Here is a 23,156-nt window from a genome sequence, read left to right as displayed (position 1 = left end):
CTTACAATTGGGAATCGACTCCTAGAGATGCAGCTCCTAGACAGGTTGGAAGGAGTTAAATCTTTGCTGAACTTAGCTTGTTGATTGCCTGTGGTCACATGCTGCAGGAGAACCAATCATGACTGCTCTTTCCATATTTCAGATTGCTCCATGTAACAGGGGATGCCAGCAATAGTGTTCTCCATACTCGTCTCGGAGAGGTGGACAGGACACGTTCCGATGTACTGGTTATTTCCAAAGTTATTGTAAGCATTTTTGTGTTTACCCTTTCCTTTATCCCTAGATGTCTTTATATTACTTTGTTGCCTCTCAGGCTTTACACTTTATGTCCCTTTTTATGTACCGTAATTCCCGGAGGGCGTTTTTTTTGTGACTGCGTTTCTGTTCTGACCTGTCTGTCTTGTTTTGCATTTCCCCATACACGTTTCAGACTAGTGCTGCGCAGGAGCATAGTAAGCAGCGAGGTTCGGGCATTTCCATCTTCAGGAGTAATCCCAGGTGCAGGCATAGCTAGGGACCCCTAGCTTGAGGGTCAGACTAGGACTACACTTACCATCCCGCAATAACGCCGTGACATCATCAGGGGCTCTAGTGAACGTCCGGTAGTCACTTAGTTACACCCCTGCCCATGGCGCAGTGGGTCACACCCAAAAGCATTATACGTAGACATCATCGTGTCTGCCGAGCTGAGTCTCAGAGGCATAGGCTGAATGGTGAAATGAGGTGCAGATGGCTCCCTGTTTCACAATTTTATTCAATGGTACCTGCATCCAAGGGGCTCAGATACCACTAAAATGATGACAGCAGGTCTCCTTGATTCACAGGCCTCATACTGCTATTAGCAATAAGCCACTGATTGGCTGGCCAGTATATCAGTAGAAATCAGTCCTGTGGTCTTAAGAGTCAAAAGTTTAGATTTATGGGACCAACTGTCATGTTTTTGTGAGATACAGGAAAGGTGAGTGGATGTTTTTTGTGTGCGTGGTGCTAACCATGAAGAATATAGAGTGAGATGTGATGACGTGAAAGTACTTTGCTGGTCACACTTTGGTAACTCCTTCAAGATCTTTGGAAAGTCAACTCAGGTGAAGACCTGATGAACTAGTTTGAGGTAATGCCAACAGTATAAAGTGGACATCAGAGTAAAATGGGAGTACTTTGAGGAATCTAAGGTTCTGCCGAGGAACAAGGAAAACCACTGAACTTGCTATTTTATTCCTAATGCTCCTCTAAATAGTCAGGGTACTGTTGACAAGGTTACAGATATTCGTTAAGGTGCATTTTCCCTTTAAATATTAGATATTGTAAATATAGGTTTAACAGTAGTACAAATACTTATCTTATTTTTGGTGGATGGAGAGGCAAATAACCTGAAAATTACACAATATGCAAATAAAAAAAAATGGAAATTACTATTTGAAAACTAAATTGGCCATGTAATTACTTGTGGCTCTCAGGAGCTCTAGTAATCTGAAGTAATCCTCAAAATGAAAAAGTCACCCAACACAACGTGAGCTGTCTCCCTTCACCCACTCTCTATATCCTGTTCTATGTGCAATGATGAGTTATTCATCCAAGGTATTCAATGTCTTATTGTAGAGTCATTACCATTTATTGATTTACACTGCACAACAATACAAATACAGAACTGTATATCTCATCTAATAATGCATGTAGGCTACGATTATTGACAGAAATGTAATAACTACAGAACAAAGCGTGACATATAATACGCCCTTAAATAAAACAGATTTAGAGGATTATTACCTCCAGCAATCTTCATTATTATTGCCTCTTCTGCATTAGCAAGATCTAAACTGATATGAATTCCTTAAAAAGAGAACCTGTCATCTCAGGTGACTTTACAGAGGCAAGATGCAGTGTCTTCATGATGTAAGCTATTTCTGGCAACTTTACGACTTCCATCCTGCATTTTTTAATAGTTTTATACCCCTGTGAATCCATCATTAGTGTTAAATTTAATCACTTCCTAAAGCAGTTATCTGTTCTCTGTGGGTGTTAGTGGCTCTATTTGAACTTCACCTCTTCCCTTTGCACAAACAATAAAAGAAGGTATAAACTGGCAGCTCACTTGGCAGGCATTTAGAATCTTAAAATGGTACTCTTATGTTATTAAACTGCTTTAGATAGTTAGAATGAAAATAAGCAAGTTTGCAACCAACTTCCTTTATATATCTGCTGTCATTCTCCTACAATGCAAGCTTTTATCTTACATGGTGTACAGCTGGTTTCATGGAACTCAGTCACCATTGCCTGGCCAAGTGTGAGCAGTAGTTATATTCCTTTTTATTACTGGATTAGTAATGGGAATGTCTGATAGACTAACATCAGGGTTTAATGTCAGTTGTGTTTTTGGACACTTCACAGCTGACATCAACCCCAAGCATCATTACCCTGATTGCGGCCACACCAAGACATTGGGAAGGCGAAGTGCCAGAATTGGAGCATCTCATGTGATGCTCAAATTCTGGGGCTGCTGCGGGCTCGTATTTTTAGGCTGGGAAGGGCCTAATAACTATGACCTTCCCAACCTGATTATATCAGCTCTCAGCTGCCTGCTTTACCTTAAATGGTTTGAAAAAAATGGAGGGGGACCCCACTTTTTTAATAATTTATTAGATTAATAGAACGCTGTAAAATAAACTCCACATGCAAGGCACTAAAGGGTGATATTTTATAATATGTCATGGGGCTGTGTATATATCTGCCAGATATTTGTATGCATACAGACGCACACACACGGCAGATAAATATTTGCTTAATCCCATGACATATTATAAAATTTTATACATATACATCACCGGCAGATATACTGTATAATTATTAGTGATGAGCAAACGTTCTCGTATAAGGTGTTATCAGAGCATGCTTGTGTTCTATCCGCGTGTCTTTGGCGTGCTCAAAATATGTTTGAGTCCCCACGGCTGCATGTCTCGCGGCTATTAGACAACAAACAAGCAACCCCTGCATGTGTTCTGGCTGTTTAACAGCAGCAAGACATGCAGCCGCGGGGACCGAAACATATTTTTCGAGCACGCCGAAAGCACGATCATGCTCTGATAACACCTTATCCGAGCTCACTAATAATTATATCTGTGTGTATGCATATATGAGGGTGACAATGCGTTCTATAGAAAAAAGAAAAATACGTTTTATTGAAACTCTCAACCCTTATAATTGTTACACATAATGATCTGTACCATCCTTTAAAATATAGTTTCTTTTAGCGGTGTTTAAAAGGTCGCCCAATGTCAGCCCTTGAACACTTAATAGCCATTAAAATAGGATTTTAAAATAGGATTTGGGTAGTTTTAATATAGAGCAGCAATAAGGGCCTCACCACTTCTTGAAATGCTCCCAATTTACTTATTTGTAAAAAATATTTAATATTACTAATGTTAGTTTATATTTCCTGTTTCTTGTAAACTTGCCAGATTACAGACAGCATTCAGTATTATTCACGGTTTTAGGTAAGTCTAATCCCTAAATATTTACTCAGCAGCCTACACCACTCCCATGTGCTTTTTACTAATTCAATTTTTCACTTACTTTAATTTCTAATAGTAATTTGCAAGTGTTGATGAGCGATATTAGGCTGATTTACAGCAACTAGGGATGAGCGAATCCCTTAGAATTTGGCCGCTGTCCAACCTCCACTGGAAGTGAATGCAGCAGAGGGCGAGCATGTGCAGTAGCACGCGCTCGAGCTCCATTCACTGTCCCGGACAATAAAGTTTGTTTAAAGGTTGAGTGCATGGCAGCCAATCAACAAACTTTGCAGCTGTAGCCCCTCCCTCAATCTTTAGCACAGGTTGGTAATGGCGAAGGAGAAGGTGAACAGCCGAATAAACAGGGATTTGCTCATCCCTAGCAGCGCGTCACACTTTAATGAAATGTGGTTTTGTGTTTGCTATTTAGGCCTCCCACATGTTTAGTCACTGTTGTCAGAAAAAATGGCGTCTTCAAATTGCAGTGTTAGAGGAATGTGGTTAATTGGAAGGACAGCAGGCGGTATTACCGATTCTAAGCTGCCGTTGAATTGGCAGGTGTTGGCCCGGTTTTAATCCCGACAAGGTAACAATATCACGTGATCAGTAAGGTGGAAAAGTCTGAAGAAGAATGCTAGATGGTGAACCAAAAGACAAGAATCCAAGGAGAAGGAATTTGTTAATAAAAGTGATGATTTCTTTAATGTCGCTCATGCTGATGCCATGAAACTTATAAAACTTCAGGAAGACTGTGACGTCTTGTTTGCTCAAAGAGAAAAATGTCATAGTGGAAACATGGGACCAGAGAGAAAGGTGGCCAAGGTCAAGGAAAGATTTATGAGAGAATTACAGATAGAGAAACAAAGAAAAAAGGAAGCTGAGCGAGTTCAGCAGTCGACAGCATCAGCTGAACTTTGCAGTAGTAGTAGCAGTTGCAGCAAACACGGCGCTTCCGTCTGATAGTGATGAAAGCGAAGGACATTTTAGTCCCAAGAAACGCAAGTCGGTAAGATCTGTCAACGTTGTGACTCCGGAAGTTTCTGCTGCTCTAGAACTAATACCAGTGATAGAAAAGCAACCTACCTGTTTGCTACTGTTCTAAGTCTCTTGGCCGTGGTCCATAGTCTCAAATTGAATAAGGAATTTAACAGACAGGCTCGTCAACGACATCGAGAGATTGCAGCAAGTGCTATAAAAGCTTCCTTCGATAGCAGTGGTCCACTAACTGTACACTGGGATGGGAAAAGGTTTGCAAGTCAGATCCGCAATGAAACTGCTGAGCGACTGGCAGTTCTAGTGTCAGGAGGAGGAACCGAGAAGTTGTTGTTGGTCCCAGAAATGCCTAACAGCGCAGGAGCACCACAAGCTAAGGCATTATTCAAGGTTCTGCAGGATTAGCAGCTCTTGGAAAAAGTCAAGTTTATGTCATTAAACGCGACCAGTAGTAACACTGGTACAAAGGCTGGTGCGTTCATCTGTCTTCTTGCAACAGAAACTGCAGAAAGAACTTTAGTGTTTGCCATGTAGGCACCACATTCACAAGCTAATTATTGCAAGTGTGTTTGATAAATTGTGGCCGGCATCAACAGGTCCCAATATAAAGTAGTTTGAGAGATTTTCGGCTGCCTGGAATCAACTGGATAAAATCAAGTTTTCGTCTGGAATGGAAGATGACAGTTTCAACTGAGCTACATCCACATAAGGAGAGTCTACTTGTATTTTTCATCAACCTGTTTGCACAATGTCATCCAAGAGATGATTACAAGGAAGTCATAACACAGGCACTCCTATTCCTTTGTTCACCAGCAAACCCAGACATACACATCAATACTTCAGGTGCCTACCATCAGGCCTGATGGATGGCCAATGTGATATTTGCTCTGAAGATCTTCATGTTTCGTCACTAATTTCATAGTACTTTGACAGCGTTAAAAAATCTACGTCAATTTAGAACATTTACTGTCCACTTATCATTGAAGGCTTGGTAACTCTGTCAGATCCCAGTCACATAGCCATGAAATGACTTGCCATCACTGCAAGAACTCATAGCATACAAAGGAATCAATGCGCCTGTTGCGGAGGCAGAAATAAAAACTTTCAACAGACACCTGTGGTAGCTCAGTGAGATCATGGTGGGTCTGGCTTTTTTTTTTTTACATTGAGATTCCAACCGCAGAAAAGGTTGAGATGGTACTGGCTCTGTGAAAGGAAGGCAATGATGTCTGCTCAACTCGCATGCAGCTTGTCAAAGAACGTGTGTCACACAAGAAGCTCCATCACTTTCTGTCATCAAGCACAAAAAAAAACTGTTTGTTGCACTGGAAATAAACCAAGATTTTCTTCATCAAGATCCTTGTCTATGGCACACTAAAGCAAGTTACATCGATGCATCCTCAAAAGTCGCCAGATTGAAAGTCGTGAATGATGTCACCGAACGCTCCATTGTACTCAAGAGTACCTTCAATAAATCACTGAGCACTCAACAAGACCAGAAACAGTCCTGCGCCTTTGACGGACTTCATTGAGGTCAATGGGTAAAAAAAATGCTGCAATAACACTGAAAGAATTGACATGCTGCACATTTAATTCTGCACCAAATCTGCAAGTCACAAATAAGCAACGTGTCCATGAGACTTCAGGATTTTCATTCACTTTTGGCATCAGGAATTCCTTCAGGTTTTGTGGCAAATTTGAGGGGCAAAAACGCAACGTGTGCTCACAGCTTAAACTTTTACATCTATGGGTAAAATACTATTGTATGTTATTACATCTATGTGTAAACTACATTTGCAGGTTATTACAGCTATGGCTAAACTACTATTGTCAAATATTGGAGTAATTCAACCAAGTGGCCACTATATGGCAGCTATGACATCCTACGAGACAGAATACCCATAGCAGAACTGGTTTCACTGTAGTGGTGGCTCATCATAGTCATCTTAAAATTGCAAAAATTAACCAACATTTCAGGACACTCATATAATCCAACCATTTACATTTCTTCCTCGGTTACTGAATGTGTCAGGCAATTCTGGACTTACCTTAGAACACCAAATACCCAATCCTTACTTGTTTGGAAATGATAATTATTCATTGTGAAAGGAGGGCTCTGAATAATGTACTTAATAATGTAAATAGTAAAATACCTGTGACCATCTCAAAAGCCATTAAAATGGTGCATGAAATAATATTCAGACATAAATAATCACCTTGCATCAATAAATGGTTGAGTCACCCATTGTCTTAGCTTCCTTTTGCCAAATGGGGTTTTTGTGTGGTCCAAGACCCAAATCAAGCTGCCCTTTGTCTTCTGGTCTGTCTGCATTTGGAGGAAAATAATGTGAGAATAAGTAACACCTAAGAAAGTTAAAAAACACTTGCACTTTAGAGTGGGCGTGCTACTGCTTCACCCCTGAGATATTATGGGTGGCATTTCCACTTACACCCTGCTCAGTATGTGTCACATTCAAACAATACTGCTGCCAATCTGAGCACTGAGGCATTGGATTACTAGAAGACAGGTATCCTTTATATTGTTGCTCTAGGACCTATACTGGCATATCACTAGTTACAGTAGTAAAATAGTCTTCACATGTTCCCTTCAAAATAAGAAGAATACAAATTCTTCATCGTCTGAACCATTATCATTTTGTGGGTCACTTATCCCAAAAATAATCATGAAAAATAACATAATTCTTAATATATAATGGTGGATTCCAGCAAGGATAACAGTGGTGTATCTCTAATATTTTGCCCGCAGTCGAGACTAGTTTAAAAAGAGGAGATTTAAGGAGTCATCCAGCTCAAAATGCAGCCCTATAAAGAAAAACATACAAGAATATACAATTCCTTACTTCCAGCAGCTACAAAAGGCACAAAATGGCTACTGCATAAACTGGAAAAAAGACCTTGTACATATATATTTGGTGTATTCATGGGAAGAGCCCTCATCAGTCCCTTAGGGCAATGATTGACAAGCGTGTATACGGCTGGCGACTGTATGAAGAATATTTGGGTGTTTTCTCTTTTTGGATTTGCATCTGATAATTTTCCTGTAGCAGTTTCTTATGTAAATTGAATGAAATTCTTTTTATAAAGGTAAATGAAATGGTAAAAGAAAATAAGAGGAATATCTAACAGCAGCTTGCTTTCATGCGGCCTTGACTACAATGCTGAAATCTTAGTGGCTGCAGCGGTTGCTTGGGAAGAAATACACATGAACTGTATCGCCATCTGCATCAAGGCCGTAGTGAAAGCCTAGAACCTTGCTGCAATATCAGCTCAGTGTTCTGCTCTGCAAACCCTGACACTGCGCTCTATGTGCCAGCAAGGATAATCAGTCATAACAAGTTATCAACACTATACAACCAGATTCAGACGCAGATTTTTTTGCATTGTCTTTCTTCTCTGTTTGCAGATTTTTTTTTATTTTCTGCACAGGATTATGGGGGCAGCCGTCTAATAGCATGTAGAGATATGTTTTACTGCATCCACATAGACAATAGAGCACAATCGGCAGGCTCAGGCTCTTTAGCACCGATTCATCTAGACCGGCGGTTTTCATACCAGTCTTGATGATGGCGCAAGATGGGGTGTGAGGCTTCTGATTCTTTAAGAGGCGCACACCTGTTAATGAATAAAAACGAGGCGTAAAGTGGCGTGCACTTCCCCACAAATCTTACTCCAATCCCCGCTGGAGTAAGAACTGTGGAAAAAGCAAATACTGCTGCTTGTCATGAATTTGATAATCGTGGGTCGCCATGCACCCGTTCCACCCCCTGTTCCAGCCACTTTGCCATCGATGTGCGAGACGGTCATGAAAACACCAAAAGTTGAGTTGCGGAAAAATGTTGTGACTTTTCAAAGCGATTTATACCAGAATTCTAGTGAAAAAGCTTTTGACTTCTATGAGGGAGTTTTCTAGGCATGTTCCATATTTTGTGCAGAGTTCATTGTGAAGAAACAGAGAGATGGCAAGCAGTAGCCATCACCTATTTCGAACGGTGGATCTTATGTAATAGGTGTTACCGTCTATTGTAAGGGTATGTGCACACGTCCGGATTTTTCGCTTTTTTTTTGCGGATTTTCCCGATAAAAACGCTATAAATCCGCATAAAAAAACGCTCAAATTATGCATCCTATCATTTAGAATGCATTCCGCATTTTTTGTGCAGATGTATGCGTTTTTTTCCGCAAAAAAAACGCAATCCGCAAAAAGAATGGCCATGCTCATTCTTTTTGCGGATTTTCTGCGGATTTCATGCATTCAGGAAAAAAAAAAAAAAAACGCAAAAAATCCGCGCAAAAAACGCGAGAAAAACGCGCGGAAAAAAACGCGATTTTCTGGCATATTTCTCCGGATTTTGTCAGGAAAAAAACCTGACGTGTGCACATACCCTAAGCCTTATAAAGCGATTAGTGGTCTTGAATATTTAAAAAAATAATACATTAATAAATACCGTAAAACTTCTACATCATAAACAGTACAGATCAAAAGTTTGGACACACCTTCTCATTTAAAGATTTTTCTATATTTTCATGACTATGAAAATTGTACATTCACACTGAAGGCATCAAAACTATGAATTAACACAGGTTCTTCTAAGTAGCCACCTTTTGCTTTGATGACTGCTTTGCACACTCTTGGCATTCTCTTGATGAGCTTCAAGAGGTAGTCACCGGGAATGGTTTTCACTTCACAGGTGTGCCCTGTAAGGTTTAATAAGTGGGATTTCTTTCCTTATAAATGGGGTTGGGACCATCAGTTGTGTTGAGCAGAAGTCTGGTGGATACACAGCTGATAGTCCTACTGAATAGACTGTTGGAATTTGTATTAGGGCAAGAAAAAAGCAGCTAAGTAAATGTGCTGTTCAGTTTATTCTGATATACTTTCAGCCATACATGGACATTTATGTAATGGTAATATACTTAGTTCTATAATCTATTGTATTTGTTATACTTTGCTGCCATCTACTGGCCATTGCTGTATTACACTGTAATATTTTGTAATGGTACTTTCCCATAATACCGCTCTGTTTATAGCTCCTCCTATCTTTTCCTTCTCTTCCTGTTTGTACTCCGTGCCATCTTAGAACACACATGTGCTGCAGAGCTGGAGAAAGAAAGGATTCTCTTGTTACCTCTAACCTGGAGCTTCTATTGCCTCTAACCTGGAGCTTCTATTGTCTCTAATCTGGTGCTTCTATAACAGCTCTAACCTACAGTCCTCACTCCTACCTCATCTTCATTCCTTCATCTTCCCTGATGTCTCATCTCATCAAGGTACTGTAAATAAAGTCTGTTGAATTCATCACTGCATCATCCTTCCGGACCACCATGCGCAGCTGATAAATACTAGGAGCACAGGTTGGCGAGTAACGCTATCCGCCATTGTTTATACAGAGATTCATGATCACATCCCTCAGACACATCTCATCCACGTATATCGGTGGCAGAATAGTAAAGAAAAACGAGTGGCCATCATTACTTTAGGAAATGAAGGTCAGTCAGTCCGAAAAATTGGGAAAACTTTGAGGGTATGTGCACACGTCAGGATTTCTTGCAGAAATTTTCCTGACAAAAACTGGACATTTCTGCCAGAAATCCGCATGCATTGTTTTCGCGTTTTTGACGCGTTTTTTGTGTTTTTTCCCAAATGCATAGAATAGCGGGAAAAACGCAGAAAATCCGCAAAATTAATGAACATGCTGCTTTTTTTTACCGCGACGCGTTTTTTCGTGGAAAAAAAACGCATCATGTGCACAAAACATGCAGAATGCATTCTAAATGATAGGATGCATAATGTATGTGCTTTTATAGCGTTTTTATCGTGAAAAAACTGAACGTGTGCACATAGCCTGAAAATGTCCCCAAGTGCAGTGGCAAAAACCATCAAGCGCTACAAAGAAACTGGCTCACATGAGGACCGTCCAAGGAAAGGAAGACCAAGAGTCACCTCTGCTTCTGAGGATAAGTTTTTCCGAGTCACCAGTCTCAGAAATCGCAGGTTAACAGCAGCTCAGATTAGAGACCAGGTCAATGCCACACAGAGTTCTAGCAGCAGACACATCTCTACAACAACTGTCAAGAGGAGACTTTGTGCAGCAGACCTTCATGGTAAAATAGCTGCTAGGAAACCACTGCTAAGGACAGGCAACAAGCAGAAGAGACTTGTTTGGGCTAAAGAACACAAGGAATTGACATTAGACCAGTGGAAATCTGTGCTTTGGTCTGATGAGTCCAAATTTGAGATCTTTGGTTCCAACCACCGTGTCTTTGTGCGATGCAGAAAAGGTGAACAGATGGACTCTACATGCCTGGTTCCCACCGTGAAGCATGGAGGAGGAGGTTTGATGGTGTGGGGGTGCTTTGCTGGTGACACTGTTGGGGATTTATTCAAAATTCTAGGCATACTGAACCAGCATGGCTACCACAGCATCTGCAGCATCATGCTATTCCATCCGGTTTGCGTTTATTTGGACCATCATTTATTTTTCAACAGGACAATGACCCCAAACACACTTCCAGGCTGTGTAAAGGCTATTTGACCAAGAAGGAGAGTGATGGGGTGCTCCGCCAGATTACCTGGCCGCCACAGTCACCAGACCTGAACCCAATCGAGATGGTTTGGGGTGAGCTGGACCGCAGAGTGAAGGCAAAAGGGCCAACAAGTGCTAAGCATCTCTGGGAACTCCTTCAAGATTGTTGGTAGACCATTTCCGGTGACTACCTCTTGAAGCTCATCAAGAGAATGTCAGGAGTGTGCAAAGCAGTCATCGAAGCAAAAGGTGGCTACTTTGAAGAACCTAGAATAGAAGACATATTTTCAGTTGTTTCACACTTTTTTGTTAAGTATATAATTCCATATGTGTTAATTCATAGTTTTGATGCCTTCAGTGTGAATTTACAATTTTCATAGTCATGAAAATAAAGAAGAGAAGGTGTGTCCAAATGTTTGGTCTCTACTGTATATGATATAAATGGAAATTGTGAGTTATTTTTATTTTTCATAAATGGAGAAAATCACCCCAAAATATATGTATAACATATAAACTGATTTAAATTGCAGGACAATTCCTGATAATACAATACCTCTGAGGACAGCGGACATTAGTGACTGGCTTTAGCAGTCACATGGATATTTAGCTGCATCAAAAGTAAACACAAGACCAACGCGGGGATGTAAGAAATGAACTGGGGGGGTTGTCAAATCAATTACTGGTGAAACTGTGACCTGTTTGCATGCAGACCATGTTTGTGGACATGAGCAGACACTTACTTGATTTTGCAAGATTTCCAGGTTTCTCAGTGTTATTCCATTCATATTAAAGCAGTCAACTGAGTTAGACATTGGCATGAAACGGCTAAAAACAAAAAAACCATAAGGAAAAAACAGAACACATCTGTAATTATCTACTATATAATTGTCTAAGGGTCACTTCCGTCTCTCTGTCTGTCTTTCTGTCTGTTATATATTCACCGTCCGTTGGCCCCTCGGATCCAGAACAGGCCTTTCCCGCTCCTCGCGACGCTCCGGTGACTGCTCCATGCATTGCGAGACCGCTACGTCATCATCTCGCGAGACCGCAATGCACTCTTGAGACCGGAGCGCGCGAGGAGCATCGGTAAACGCTTCCTGGATCCGGGGGCCAACGGAAGGTGAGTATATAACTATTTTTTTATGTTAATTCTTTTTTTTAACAGGGATATGATGCCCACATTGCTATATACTACGTGGGCTGTGCAATATATTACATGGGCTTTGCAATATACTACATGCGCTCGGCAATATACTAAGTGGGCTGTGCAATATACTGTGTGGGCTGTGCAATGTACTACGTGGGCTGTGCAATGTACTGCGTGGGCTGTGCAATATACTACGTGGGCTGTGCAATATACTACGCGGGCTGTGCAATATACTATGCGGGCTGGGCAATATACTGCGCAATATACTGCGCGGGCTGCACTATATACTACGTGGGCTGTGCAATGTACTACGTGGGCTGTGCAATATACTGCGCGGGCTGTGCAATATACTACGTGGGCTGTGCAATATACTACGCGGGCTGTGCAATATACTGCGCGGGCTGGGCAATATACTGCGCGGGCTGCGCTATATACTGCGCGGCCTGCGCTATATATACTGCGTGGGCTGTGCAATATACTGCGTGGGCTGTGCAATGTAGTAAGTGGGCTGTGCAATATACTACGTGGCCTGTGTTATACACTACGTGGGCTGTGTTCTACACTACGTGGGCTGCGTTATACACTACGTGGGCTGCGTTATACACTACGTGGGCTGTGTTATATACTGCGTGCTTTGGCTGTTATATACTACGTGAGCTGTGTTATATGCTATGTGGGCTGTTATATACTCCGTGGGCTGTGCTCTATACTATGTGGCTGTGCTATATACTCCGTGGGCTGTGTTATATACTACGTGGCTGTGCTATATGCTCCGTGGGCTGTGTTATATACTACGTGGCTGTGCTATATACTACGTGGCTCTGCTATATACTCTGTGGGCTGTGCTATATACTACGTGGTTCTGCTATATACTACGTGGCTGTGCAATATACTACGTGGCTGTGCTATAAACTACGTGGCCGGCCGCGAACAATCAGCGACTGGTGCAGTCCTGTGTATTCAATGTAAAATCTTCATAAATAAACTACATACATATTCTAGAATACCCGATGCGTTAGAATCGGGCTACCATCTAGTATACTTATAACAATATATAATATATATTTGCTTTGTAATATTATAGAAACATTTTTTTTAATAAATAAATTAAAAAAATCAGAACAAGCCTTAAAGTTACATATTTCTACATAGCAAAATTTGACGGGGATATTTGACTAAATGTCTTTCATATCCACGTAATTATGAGGTGTCAGTGTTTTTCTGCTGTGAAAAAAAGGCAGAGGCAGGAGTGATACCTACATAAATGTGGAAGATTTAGAAGTCTCCTTTCTTTAATCCAATATTATATTTAACGGTGTATAAAAGATACATCAAGATAAATAAAAGTACAAAGTGTGAATTAGGGGTTGCGATCTCAAGAACAATTGAAGGTACTGGATGTTAGCGCTATGCCTGCATAAGCTCTTGCTTTTTTGTATTTTGTTTTTATCACTGCATTTGAATAGCCATATTTTTTTTTTCTATTATCAAATTTGTAAGGTCTACATTTTGCAGGATAATTTTTGGTAGCACTTTCATGCACCCCAAGATCTCTGCAGCTAATCACTGGCCTCAGCGGAGCACTGCACAAGGCTACTGAAGTTAGTGATTGGCTGAAGAGGTCACATGGGTAGACGGCATGTGACCAATGCCAGGAAGTGAAGAAAGATCTGCAGGAAGCCCTGGTGCAGCAGAGAATTAATCATTTAACCCTTTAAAAAGAACCCGACAGCGGACAATGTCCATGGATCGGGCGTGATTTTAGCCAAGTATGTATGACTCTGAAACGCCATGGACTGAGCCGTACGGAAGACTAGTGGAAAAGACAACATCATCTCCAAGTCAATACGATTAGGCCAAAACCAAATATGTATAGGTTTTTTTTTACTATTTTAGTGGCTTAAAAAAAAAAAATCTTAACTTCATAGAAAAAAAATATTGGATTGTGTCACCATTTTCGGAGTGACAGAACTTTTTATTTTTCCATCAAAGGATCTGCGTGAGGGCTTCATTTTTTTGAATAGCGAGTTGGTGTTTCTACATATACCAGTTTGGGATACATGATACGTTTTGATTGCTTATTATTGATTTTTTGTTGATGTGTTGTGGAGACTGAAAAACCACATTTCTTGCATTTTGAGTTTTTTCCTCTGCACAGCATTTACCAACTGGGTTAACTAATTTTATATATTGATAGACTTAATTTTTACAGACGCGATGATACCATATATGAGTATTTTTTTCTTTACATTTCTTTGTTTTTAATTGGGAAAAGTGGAGTGATTTAAATAATTTTTTTTTACTTCATATTTTATCATAGCATTGTCATGGGGGTAGGTGGTGGGGGAAATAGGCAACCGAAGGGATTCTAGGGCAGAACTGCTGCACTTGAATGCTGCTCTCAGTTATAGACAGTGGCATATAAGAGGCTATCAGCTGAACTGTTTGGGTCATTTGGATTTGTGACTTCATGATTTTTTTTACCAACACACAGTCCTAAAAAATACATGGACACGCGAACAGCTACATAGACTATAAATGGGCAAGCATGAAGGAAAGTGGCATACTACACTGATATGGGGTTAATCTTCAGGTTAATAGCGTTACTAATGTGCCTGGCGCCTGCACTTAGCTGAATGCTGCAGGGAGAAAATGAACTTCGGGGAGCATTCGGTTTCAGTCACCGCTCTGAGAATACAGAGCTGTGACTGTAACCGCACCACTGGTCCTGACAGATACTGGCTCTGCATTTGGGCCGACTGTCAGTCAAGGCCGGGGGCAGTTACAGCCGCCACTCTGTATACCCAGAGCTGTGACTGAACCACTGCCGGCCCGTTAATGAAACCAAATGCTGCCGAGAATCAGCAACAGGAGCCCAATAACAGCAGAATTAGACACACTGAGGTCAAGATTAGGAGGAATCACAGAGTCAAAAGAAGTCGTGGTTAACGACAACAGGCCACAAGGAGTATATCAAAGACCAACAATAATAATGATTAACTCCCATCAGGGCATAGAATCAATGACCAATCACAGAGGCATAATTAGAGTCCGATCGACCCCAAAGCAAGATTTGGACTGGGCCCCCCCATCCTGGTATATAGATGTATGTCCTCCATCCTGCTATATATATCCCTCATCCTGGTATATATGTCCTGTATCCTAGAACCCATTCTGGTATATATACTTCATCCTGATATATAAATCCACCATCATGGTATATGTCCCTTATCCTGGGCCCCATCCTTAAATACATCCCCCCCAATCTGGTATATATGTCCCTTATCCTGGGAATATGTCCCTTATCCTGGTCCCCATCCCGGTATACATATATTCCCCATCCTGGTATATATATATATATATATATATATATATCCCTTATCCTAGGTCCCATCCTGGTATATACATCCCCCATCCTAGTATATATGTCCCTTATCCTGGGAATATGTCCCTTATCCTGGTCCCCATCCCGGTATACATATATTCCCCATCCTGGTATATATATATATATCCCTTATCCTAGGTCCCATCCTGGTATATACATCCCCCATCCTAGTATATATGTCCCTTATCCTGGGAATATGTCCCTTATCCTGGGCCCCAACCAAGTATACATATCCGCCATCCTGGCATACATGGCCCTTATCCTAGGTCCCATCCTTATATACCAGGATGGGGGATATATACATGTCCCTTATCCTGGGCTCCATCCTGAGATATATATATCCTCCATCCCGGTATATATGTCCCTCATCGTGACCCCCATGCTGATATTTAAAAAAAATAAATAAAAAAAAAAAATATATATATATATATATATATATATATATGTATACATACATACACACACACACATACAGTTGAAACCAGAAGTTTACATACACTATATAAAAAGATACATATGCATGTTTTCTCAATATCTGACATGAAACCAGAATAAGCCTTTCCAGTTTTAGGTCAATTAGTATTACCATAATTATTAATATTTGCCAAATGCCAGAATAATGAGAGAGAGAATGTTTTAAGGCAATTTAAAACATTCAACTGGATGTGCGTCATCGGCGGCTCCCCACCGGCACGGGTCCAGTAGCCACCTCTGTAACCACAGTCGTTACACCCCTGATGACAACATCTGCTGACCAGCCCAACAATAAACTGGCCGGCACGTAGCGACAGAAGCAGATGTAGTTGCAGCAGGGTCAGGTAAGTATAGTACTAGAAGATAGTTACAAAACTAACCTTGGATCATGAAGTATTCTTTCCAAGGAAAATTCTTTCAAATATATGATGAGCGCTGCTAAAGAACACATAACCATCTTGTCTAGTTTCAGTATTTGCAATAACCTTTGAGAACCGGCAAATACATCTAGGAAAGAAAATATGAATTAATTAATAACAATTAAAAAAAATTAAATAATGCATTATAACAGCATGTAGTAAATGGAGAGGAAAACACGGAGCACCTAATAAAAAGGAATATGTTACTAAGACTGAGCCCTAAAACCTTTATTGAAGTATGAGACTTTAAATTGATTACGCAATTCTAAATGTATTCATTTTTTCTTAAACAGGAACCATTGTATTATCTTTTTTTCAGAAATTCAAAAGTGCACATGAAAATGAGTAACTTGGCAAAATTTTATTTTAAAAAAATCTGATTCTTTCTCCTCCTGGACAGATCATTCATTCTCAAAATTCTCAATTCATGGGTAAAATCAGTATCCAGTGTAGACAGACTTTCACATTACTGACATAGGAGATAATAGTTGGTGCTTATAAGATTATATGGAAGGGGCGGAGATGGGAGGAGCTAAAGTCAGGGACAGAGATTTTGTTGCTACTAAGTCGACAGGTGCGCCTTAAGCTACTACTCCAGCATTTTTGTTATTACCGTGTATTTTATTTACTTAAGGGGTGCTTTAAATTATTTACTGTTCTCTGACTTCTTGTTTCCAGCACTGCCTTGGTGCCTCTCCTGCATCACGTGACTGCACCTTTCTTGCCGGCTTACACCGCGGACCGTTCCTTTCTTAATGTAAGTCTGTAAGAGCCTTATTCTGAGTCTAATAGATACACATTGAGTAGGCAACTTCGGGTCTGCGCAGAATATGCTGTGAGCCGGCTGATCACAATCGCAGCCGCATGATTCAGGAGAAGGACTGGAGCAGCGCTGGAATATGGAGAAGAGAGCGACCGGTAAGTATTTTAATGCACACACTGTAGAGCACATAACTGATTGCTAACAGAGGGGACATAAAAACCTGCTGGAGTGCGTCTTTAAATGCATGTATTTTTGGTTAAACATTTTAGATTGTTAATCTCAGACAGCCTCTATTGTTCACTGTGCAGTGCTGGCTGCAGCCTGCTATGTACAGTGATGCTTTGAGGTTGTAAATGCGTCGTTTTGGAGAAAAAACGCATCCTGCAAAGTTGCCCGCAGGATGCGTTTTTTTCTCCATAGACTTGCATTAGCGACGTATGGTCGCACGTCGCATCCGTCGTGCGACGGATGCGTCGTGTTTTGGCGGACCGTCGGCACAAAAAAACGTTCAATGTAACTTTTTTTGTGCGACGTGACCGCCATTTTCGACCGTGCATGCGCGGCCGAAACGCCGCCCCCTCCTCCCCGCTCATCACAATGGACAGCGGATGCGTTGTAAAACTGCATTCGCTGCCCACGTTGTGCTAAATTCAGCACAACGTCCGTCGGTCCGACGGTTTGCGACGGCCCTGTACCGACGGAAGTGTGAAAGTAGCCTAACTCATGGCTTCAGCTCTGATGCTGACATCCCATTAACTTATCCTATCTCATTGTTTGATTTTAATAATAATCATTTTATTTCTATAGTGCCGACATATTCCGCACTTTACATTTAAGAAGGGACTTGTACAGACAGTAGACATTACAGCATGACAATAAACACATAGATCAAAACAGATACCAAGAGGAACGAGGACCCTGCTCGCAAGCTTACAATTTATGAGGAAAATGGGAGAAAAGGTGAAAGGAAAGGTGATTTTGAGATTGGACAGTCTAAAATTGCACCAAATGTATCACTAGTGGCTCACAATAGTGGCTTACAGCAATTGTTGGCTGGCTTTCTCTGCACCACTCTTGGTTTTGAAACAAAAGTTCAATGCACAGTAATAAAATAAGAGTATAAAACACTTAATTAATGATCTGAACAGTAGGTAGTGTTTATAAAAATAGAAAACATATTACAGAAGGGGACAAACAAAACAGCATATATACGGTAATTATATAAAATAAAAAGAACAACAAAAGGAAAGTATTAGGCCTGTGTCATGGAAATGGCACAGATCTTAGAGGATGGAAGCACACCTTTTAGGAAAACGGTACTGAACCACAGCAAACTATGTCTTCCAGAGCTGACAATAACTATAATTCAAAATTTGCATTCATCAGAAAAAAGTCACTCCAACGTACCACGCTGGACCTGATGACCTCAAATCGAGGCAAGTCAATGGGTTGCGGCAAGGTCCCAAAAATTATGAGATCCCTAAATTTCAGAATATCTCCCCACCTGGAGGACCCCGGCGGGAGATATCAATGCCATAGTTTCCCATCATGAATTTAGTTCTCCATACACATGGCATATCGTTATCCATCTGTCCAATATGAATTTGAAACTGATGCACTGACCACCCAGTTGTGTGAGCCACTTCATCCCGAAACTGAATATAAGGGTATGTTTCCCACGGTCAGTAATCGGCAGCGCTTTGAACGCAGCACATGTCCACTCCGTCCAAAGCGCTGCCGGCTTTTGAACGCAGATGATTCTGCATGTGTTCATTGAACCGTACGTAATAACCACACCCCTATACATTGTATGGGTAAGAAATTTATCTTGTGGAGATTCCCGTCTCCACAAGATAAATTGACATGCTGTGGTCTGGAGAGACGCGCCGCATGTCCGTATCCACTGGTAAGCCATGGGTGTCGATGCATGCATAGTGGGCAGGGGTTTTCTTGAAATCCCATCCACTATGTTGTAACATCTGATCGCTGCGGATGTTCGCAGCGTCCAGCCTGCAGCGTTTACTGATGTGGGAACGTACACTAGGTACGTAGGACCTACGCCGTTAACAAAAAACCAACAATCTTTATAACTAGATTGGGTTCCACAAAGTCTTCTATAGATCCTTTGAAGACCAGAACAGTTTTCTCTGTAGGTAATATATTTATTGCTTCCCAGCAGCTGGTATAGGCTTCTGGACTGTTCTGCATCAGATAACCCACTTTAATTACCTGTTGCCAACAGGGGCTGAATAGGGATTGGAATTTTCCTTCACAGGTTATAATTAAGCCATGCTTCAATCCTCATAATGGTGTTGACATGTCCCCCCTAAAGAGATGGTTTTATGGATTTTACCATTACCTCTATGACATTGTAGACATGTCCACCATTTTTTCACAGCCCTTAAAGGAAACCTGTCACCCCAAAATCGAAGGTGAGCTAAGCCCACCAGCATCAGGGGCTTATCTACAGCATTCTGTAATGCTGTAGATAAGCCCCCGATGTATCCTGAAAGATGAGACAAAGAGGTTATATAAGGCTACGTTCACATTTGCGTTGCGTCGGGCGCAACCGCGGCGACACATGCGTCATGCGCCCCTATATTTAACATGGGGGGCGCATGGACATGCGTTGTGCTGCGTTTTGCGACGCATGCGTTTTTTTGCCGCAAGCGTAGGGCGCAGAGGACGCAGCAAGTTGCATTTTTTTTTCGTCCAAAATTCGGCAAAAAAGGACGCATGCGTCGCAAAACGCTGCGTTTTGTTGCGTTTTTGTTTGCGTTGTGCGTTGCGTCTCCAACGCAACATCGCACAACGCAAATGTGAACGTAGCCTTATACTCACCCAGGGGCGGTCCCGCTGCGGTCCGATCCCAAGGGGCGTCGTGGTCCGGTCCGGGGCCTCCCATCTTCATAGGATGACGTCCTCCTCTTGTCTTCACGCTGCGGCGATGAGCTTTTGGAGCATTAAAAACGCAGCATCTTACAGTTCTAGCAAAGTGAATAGGATTTATAGAAATCTCATGCCCGCTGTGTTGATTTTTAATGCTTTTTCAACAGCATGTTGATTTCTGTTTTGGGTACACTGAGTCTTCTGTGCTGAATTTCTCCATAGATTTACATTAGATGCGGGAGAAAATGCAGCATAAAAAGCACATGCGTTTCTAGTGCGTTTCCGCCACGGAAAAGATGCAAAAATGCATGTAATCTGCACCCAAGTACATCAATATAAAGTTCTGGCAAAGCAAAAAAACAAGACATATCAAATACAAAGCAGATGTAATTAAAGAACGACATGCCAAACAGAGAAATAAAATGCAGGGGCAATGAAAAAACGCAAGAAAACTAAATTAGATAATGAGTGCAGAAAATCTGCATCACAAAAAAAACTAACCAAAATCTCATCGTGAGAGCCTAGCTTACGAATTTTAACGCTCTAGCACTTATTGGTGACCAATGTCATAGAATAGAAACTTCTGAGCTGAATATATTCATTCCCTGCGATTTGTTCCATAACGCAAAAAATAAATTATGCATCAAGATTTCCTGCACATTTTATGGCAGGATCAAAAAGTTTTAGCTACAGAGCAATACCTCAAAAGCTATCAAACTTAAAAGCTGCTGGCACCTTTGAGATGGATTTTATTTATTTATTTTTTTATTTTAAACACTGCCATTTCAGGTTACTGTTAACTTATAAAATTGCACTAGCTATCAGAATACAAACATCATTCATTTTCAGACCCCCTGATATGCAGCCTGCTCCAAGTTCCAGATTTTTCTCTTGTGGGAGTGTCTCTCTCAGTAATATAGGCTGGATGGGAGCTATGTGTATCCAAAGGTGCTGAGGTTTTCAGTAGCTTATAGAGTACATCAGCAAAACTTATATCCTGCACATTTTTCCATTTCTTGCATTTTCCTCCTTTTCTGTAACCAATTTTCTCTGCCATAGCTAAGCAGATGAAATTTCAACAAATCTGATGCACACATTGGGGATATTTTTTGTGAGCAAATTTAACTATGGGGTGGATATTAAAATACACAGCATTCTTTGTGCGAATTTGGTGTAGATTTTTGCAATGGAAATGGTAAAATCTGCACCAAAAATGGAATGGGAGGGAAGAACAAGGGCAGATCACTCAGATAAATGGCTTACAACTTGAAGCAATATGGTAGAGCAGTGTTACTGAAGACCATTTAGAAAGTTACTTAGAGAGGTCGTTCAGTGAAAACAAATTAACATCTATCTAACTGCTGGGACTCTCATCAATCGGCAGAACGGGAACTTTTATCCCCATTAAATAGGGCAGATAAGTGCAAATGCAACCTGTGTAGCCATGACAGCCGGGGGGACTGGGATTTTTGCTATATACAGAAATATTGTTGGATTTCTGTAAATATAGAGCAGATTCAAGTCTCCTAAGAGGACTACAAAATGTCTTGAAAATTATATATTTACGGTAGTTCTCATGCTTTGCACTGACGAGGGCCAACAGCCCGAAACACCGTGTCTGCGAATTGAGATACTGATTTGGCTTTTATCCTAAGTCATATTACAAGACTCGTTAAAGGGTTGATTGTGACTTGTAGGATCGCTACTTCCAACAGGTGGCGCTATAGAGTTTAAGTCCTCTTTTTCTCAGAAGAGGCAATTTGCATATTGAAAAATATACAATTTTTTTATTTTTTTTAAATGTAAAAATTTGAATCAGCCCTATTTTCTACTATAAAAAAAAAAAAAAAAATACAAACATGTGGTATCGCTACATTTGTAAAAGTCCAGTTCAGCAAAATATTAACCTCTTTCCGACATCGGGCGTAATAATACGCCGATGTCGGACACCCTCCCTTTCCCGGCACATGTCAGCTGTTTTGAACAGCTGACATGTGCCCGAAACAGCTGCGAGTGGAAACGCAATCCACCCGCGGCTATTAACCATTAAATGCCACTGTCAAACTCTTGACAGCGGCATTTAACACGCGCTTCCGGCAATCGCGCCAGAAATCCACCCATTGCGTTTAGAATCGCCCGATCGATCAATAAAAAAAGGATTAACCTGATCGCAAAACCGCGTAGCGAGAATTAGATTTTTTTGGTCGCTGCAACGGGTGACTAAAAGATCGTATCTGAACCAAAATGGTATCATTAAAAATGTCAGCTCGGCCCGCAAAAAATAAGCCCAACCCGAGATCACGAAAAATGGAGATGCTAAGGGTATCGGAAAATCGCGACTTTTTTTTTTTAACAAAATTTTGATTTTTTTTTTCACCACTTAGACAAAAAAAAGAACCTAAACATGTTTGGTGTTTATGAACTTGTAATGACCTGGAGAATCAGAATGGCAGGTCAGTTTTAGCCATCAGTGAAGCTAGTAAAAAATAAAACAAAAAACACGCATGGGATTGCACTTTTTTTTTGCAATTTAACCGCACTTTGAATTATTTTCCAGTTTTCCAGTACACGATATGTTAAAACCAATGCTGTCGTTCAAAAGTACAACTCGTCCCGCAAAAAACAAGCCAAATGTCAGAATTAGGTTTTTTTGGGAAGTTGCAACAGCGCAGAAGAATTGCATTAAGGGGTGATTAAAAAGTCTACCCCAAAACATTATCAATAAAAATGTCGCCACTGGACCCAAAAACCAAGCCATAACACAGCTCCATCGGCCAAAAATTGAAAATGCTGTGACTGTTTTACAATTTTTTTTATTTTTTTTCATCACTTAAATAATAAAAAAAAAATCCACAAGTTTGGTATCGCCATAATAATAGGGACATGGAGAATCAAATTGCAAGATTATTTTTACCGCATAATGAATACTGTAAATAAAAAAAAATACAAAGACAATTACAGAAAAGCGCATTTTTCGCTATTTTGCTGCACTTGGAATTTTTTTCCTGCTTTACTGTACATCACATGATAAA

General features: G+C 40.8%; 1 protein-coding gene and 1 long non-coding RNA gene across 4 annotated transcripts in view; one reads left to right on the top strand and one right to left on the bottom strand.

The window, feature by feature from the left end:
- Positions 1 to 23,156, bottom strand: part of MSH3 (mutS homolog 3) — a 289,806-nt gene that overhangs the window by 143,766 nt on the left and 122,884 nt on the right. For all 3 annotated transcript variants that reach the window (XM_069751007.1, XM_069751017.1, XM_069751025.1), the window contains exons 10-12: positions 16,434 to 16,560; positions 11,788 to 11,872; positions 6,719 to 6,828 (exon numbers count right to left, since the gene is read on the bottom strand). In XM_069751007.1, coding sequence (XP_069607108.1) covers positions 6,719 to 6,828; positions 11,788 to 11,872; positions 16,434 to 16,560 — 322 coding nt within the window. The remainder of the gene's footprint in view (positions 1 to 6,718; positions 6,829 to 11,787; positions 11,873 to 16,433; positions 16,561 to 23,156) is intronic.
- LOC138664380 (uncharacterized) overlaps positions 1 to 23,156 on the top strand; it is a 314,860-nt gene that overhangs the window by 233,033 nt on the left and 58,671 nt on the right. The gene's annotated exons all lie outside the window — the stretch shown is intronic.

This window comes from Ranitomeya imitator, chromosome 1, assembly GCF_032444005.1.
Source record: "Ranitomeya imitator isolate aRanImi1 chromosome 1, aRanImi1.pri, whole genome shotgun sequence".
Lineage (NCBI taxonomy): Eukaryota > Metazoa > Chordata > Amphibia > Anura > Dendrobatidae > Ranitomeya > Ranitomeya imitator.
The sequence above is the reverse complement of the archived record's forward strand: the minus strand, read 5'-3'. Positions and strand labels throughout refer to the sequence as shown.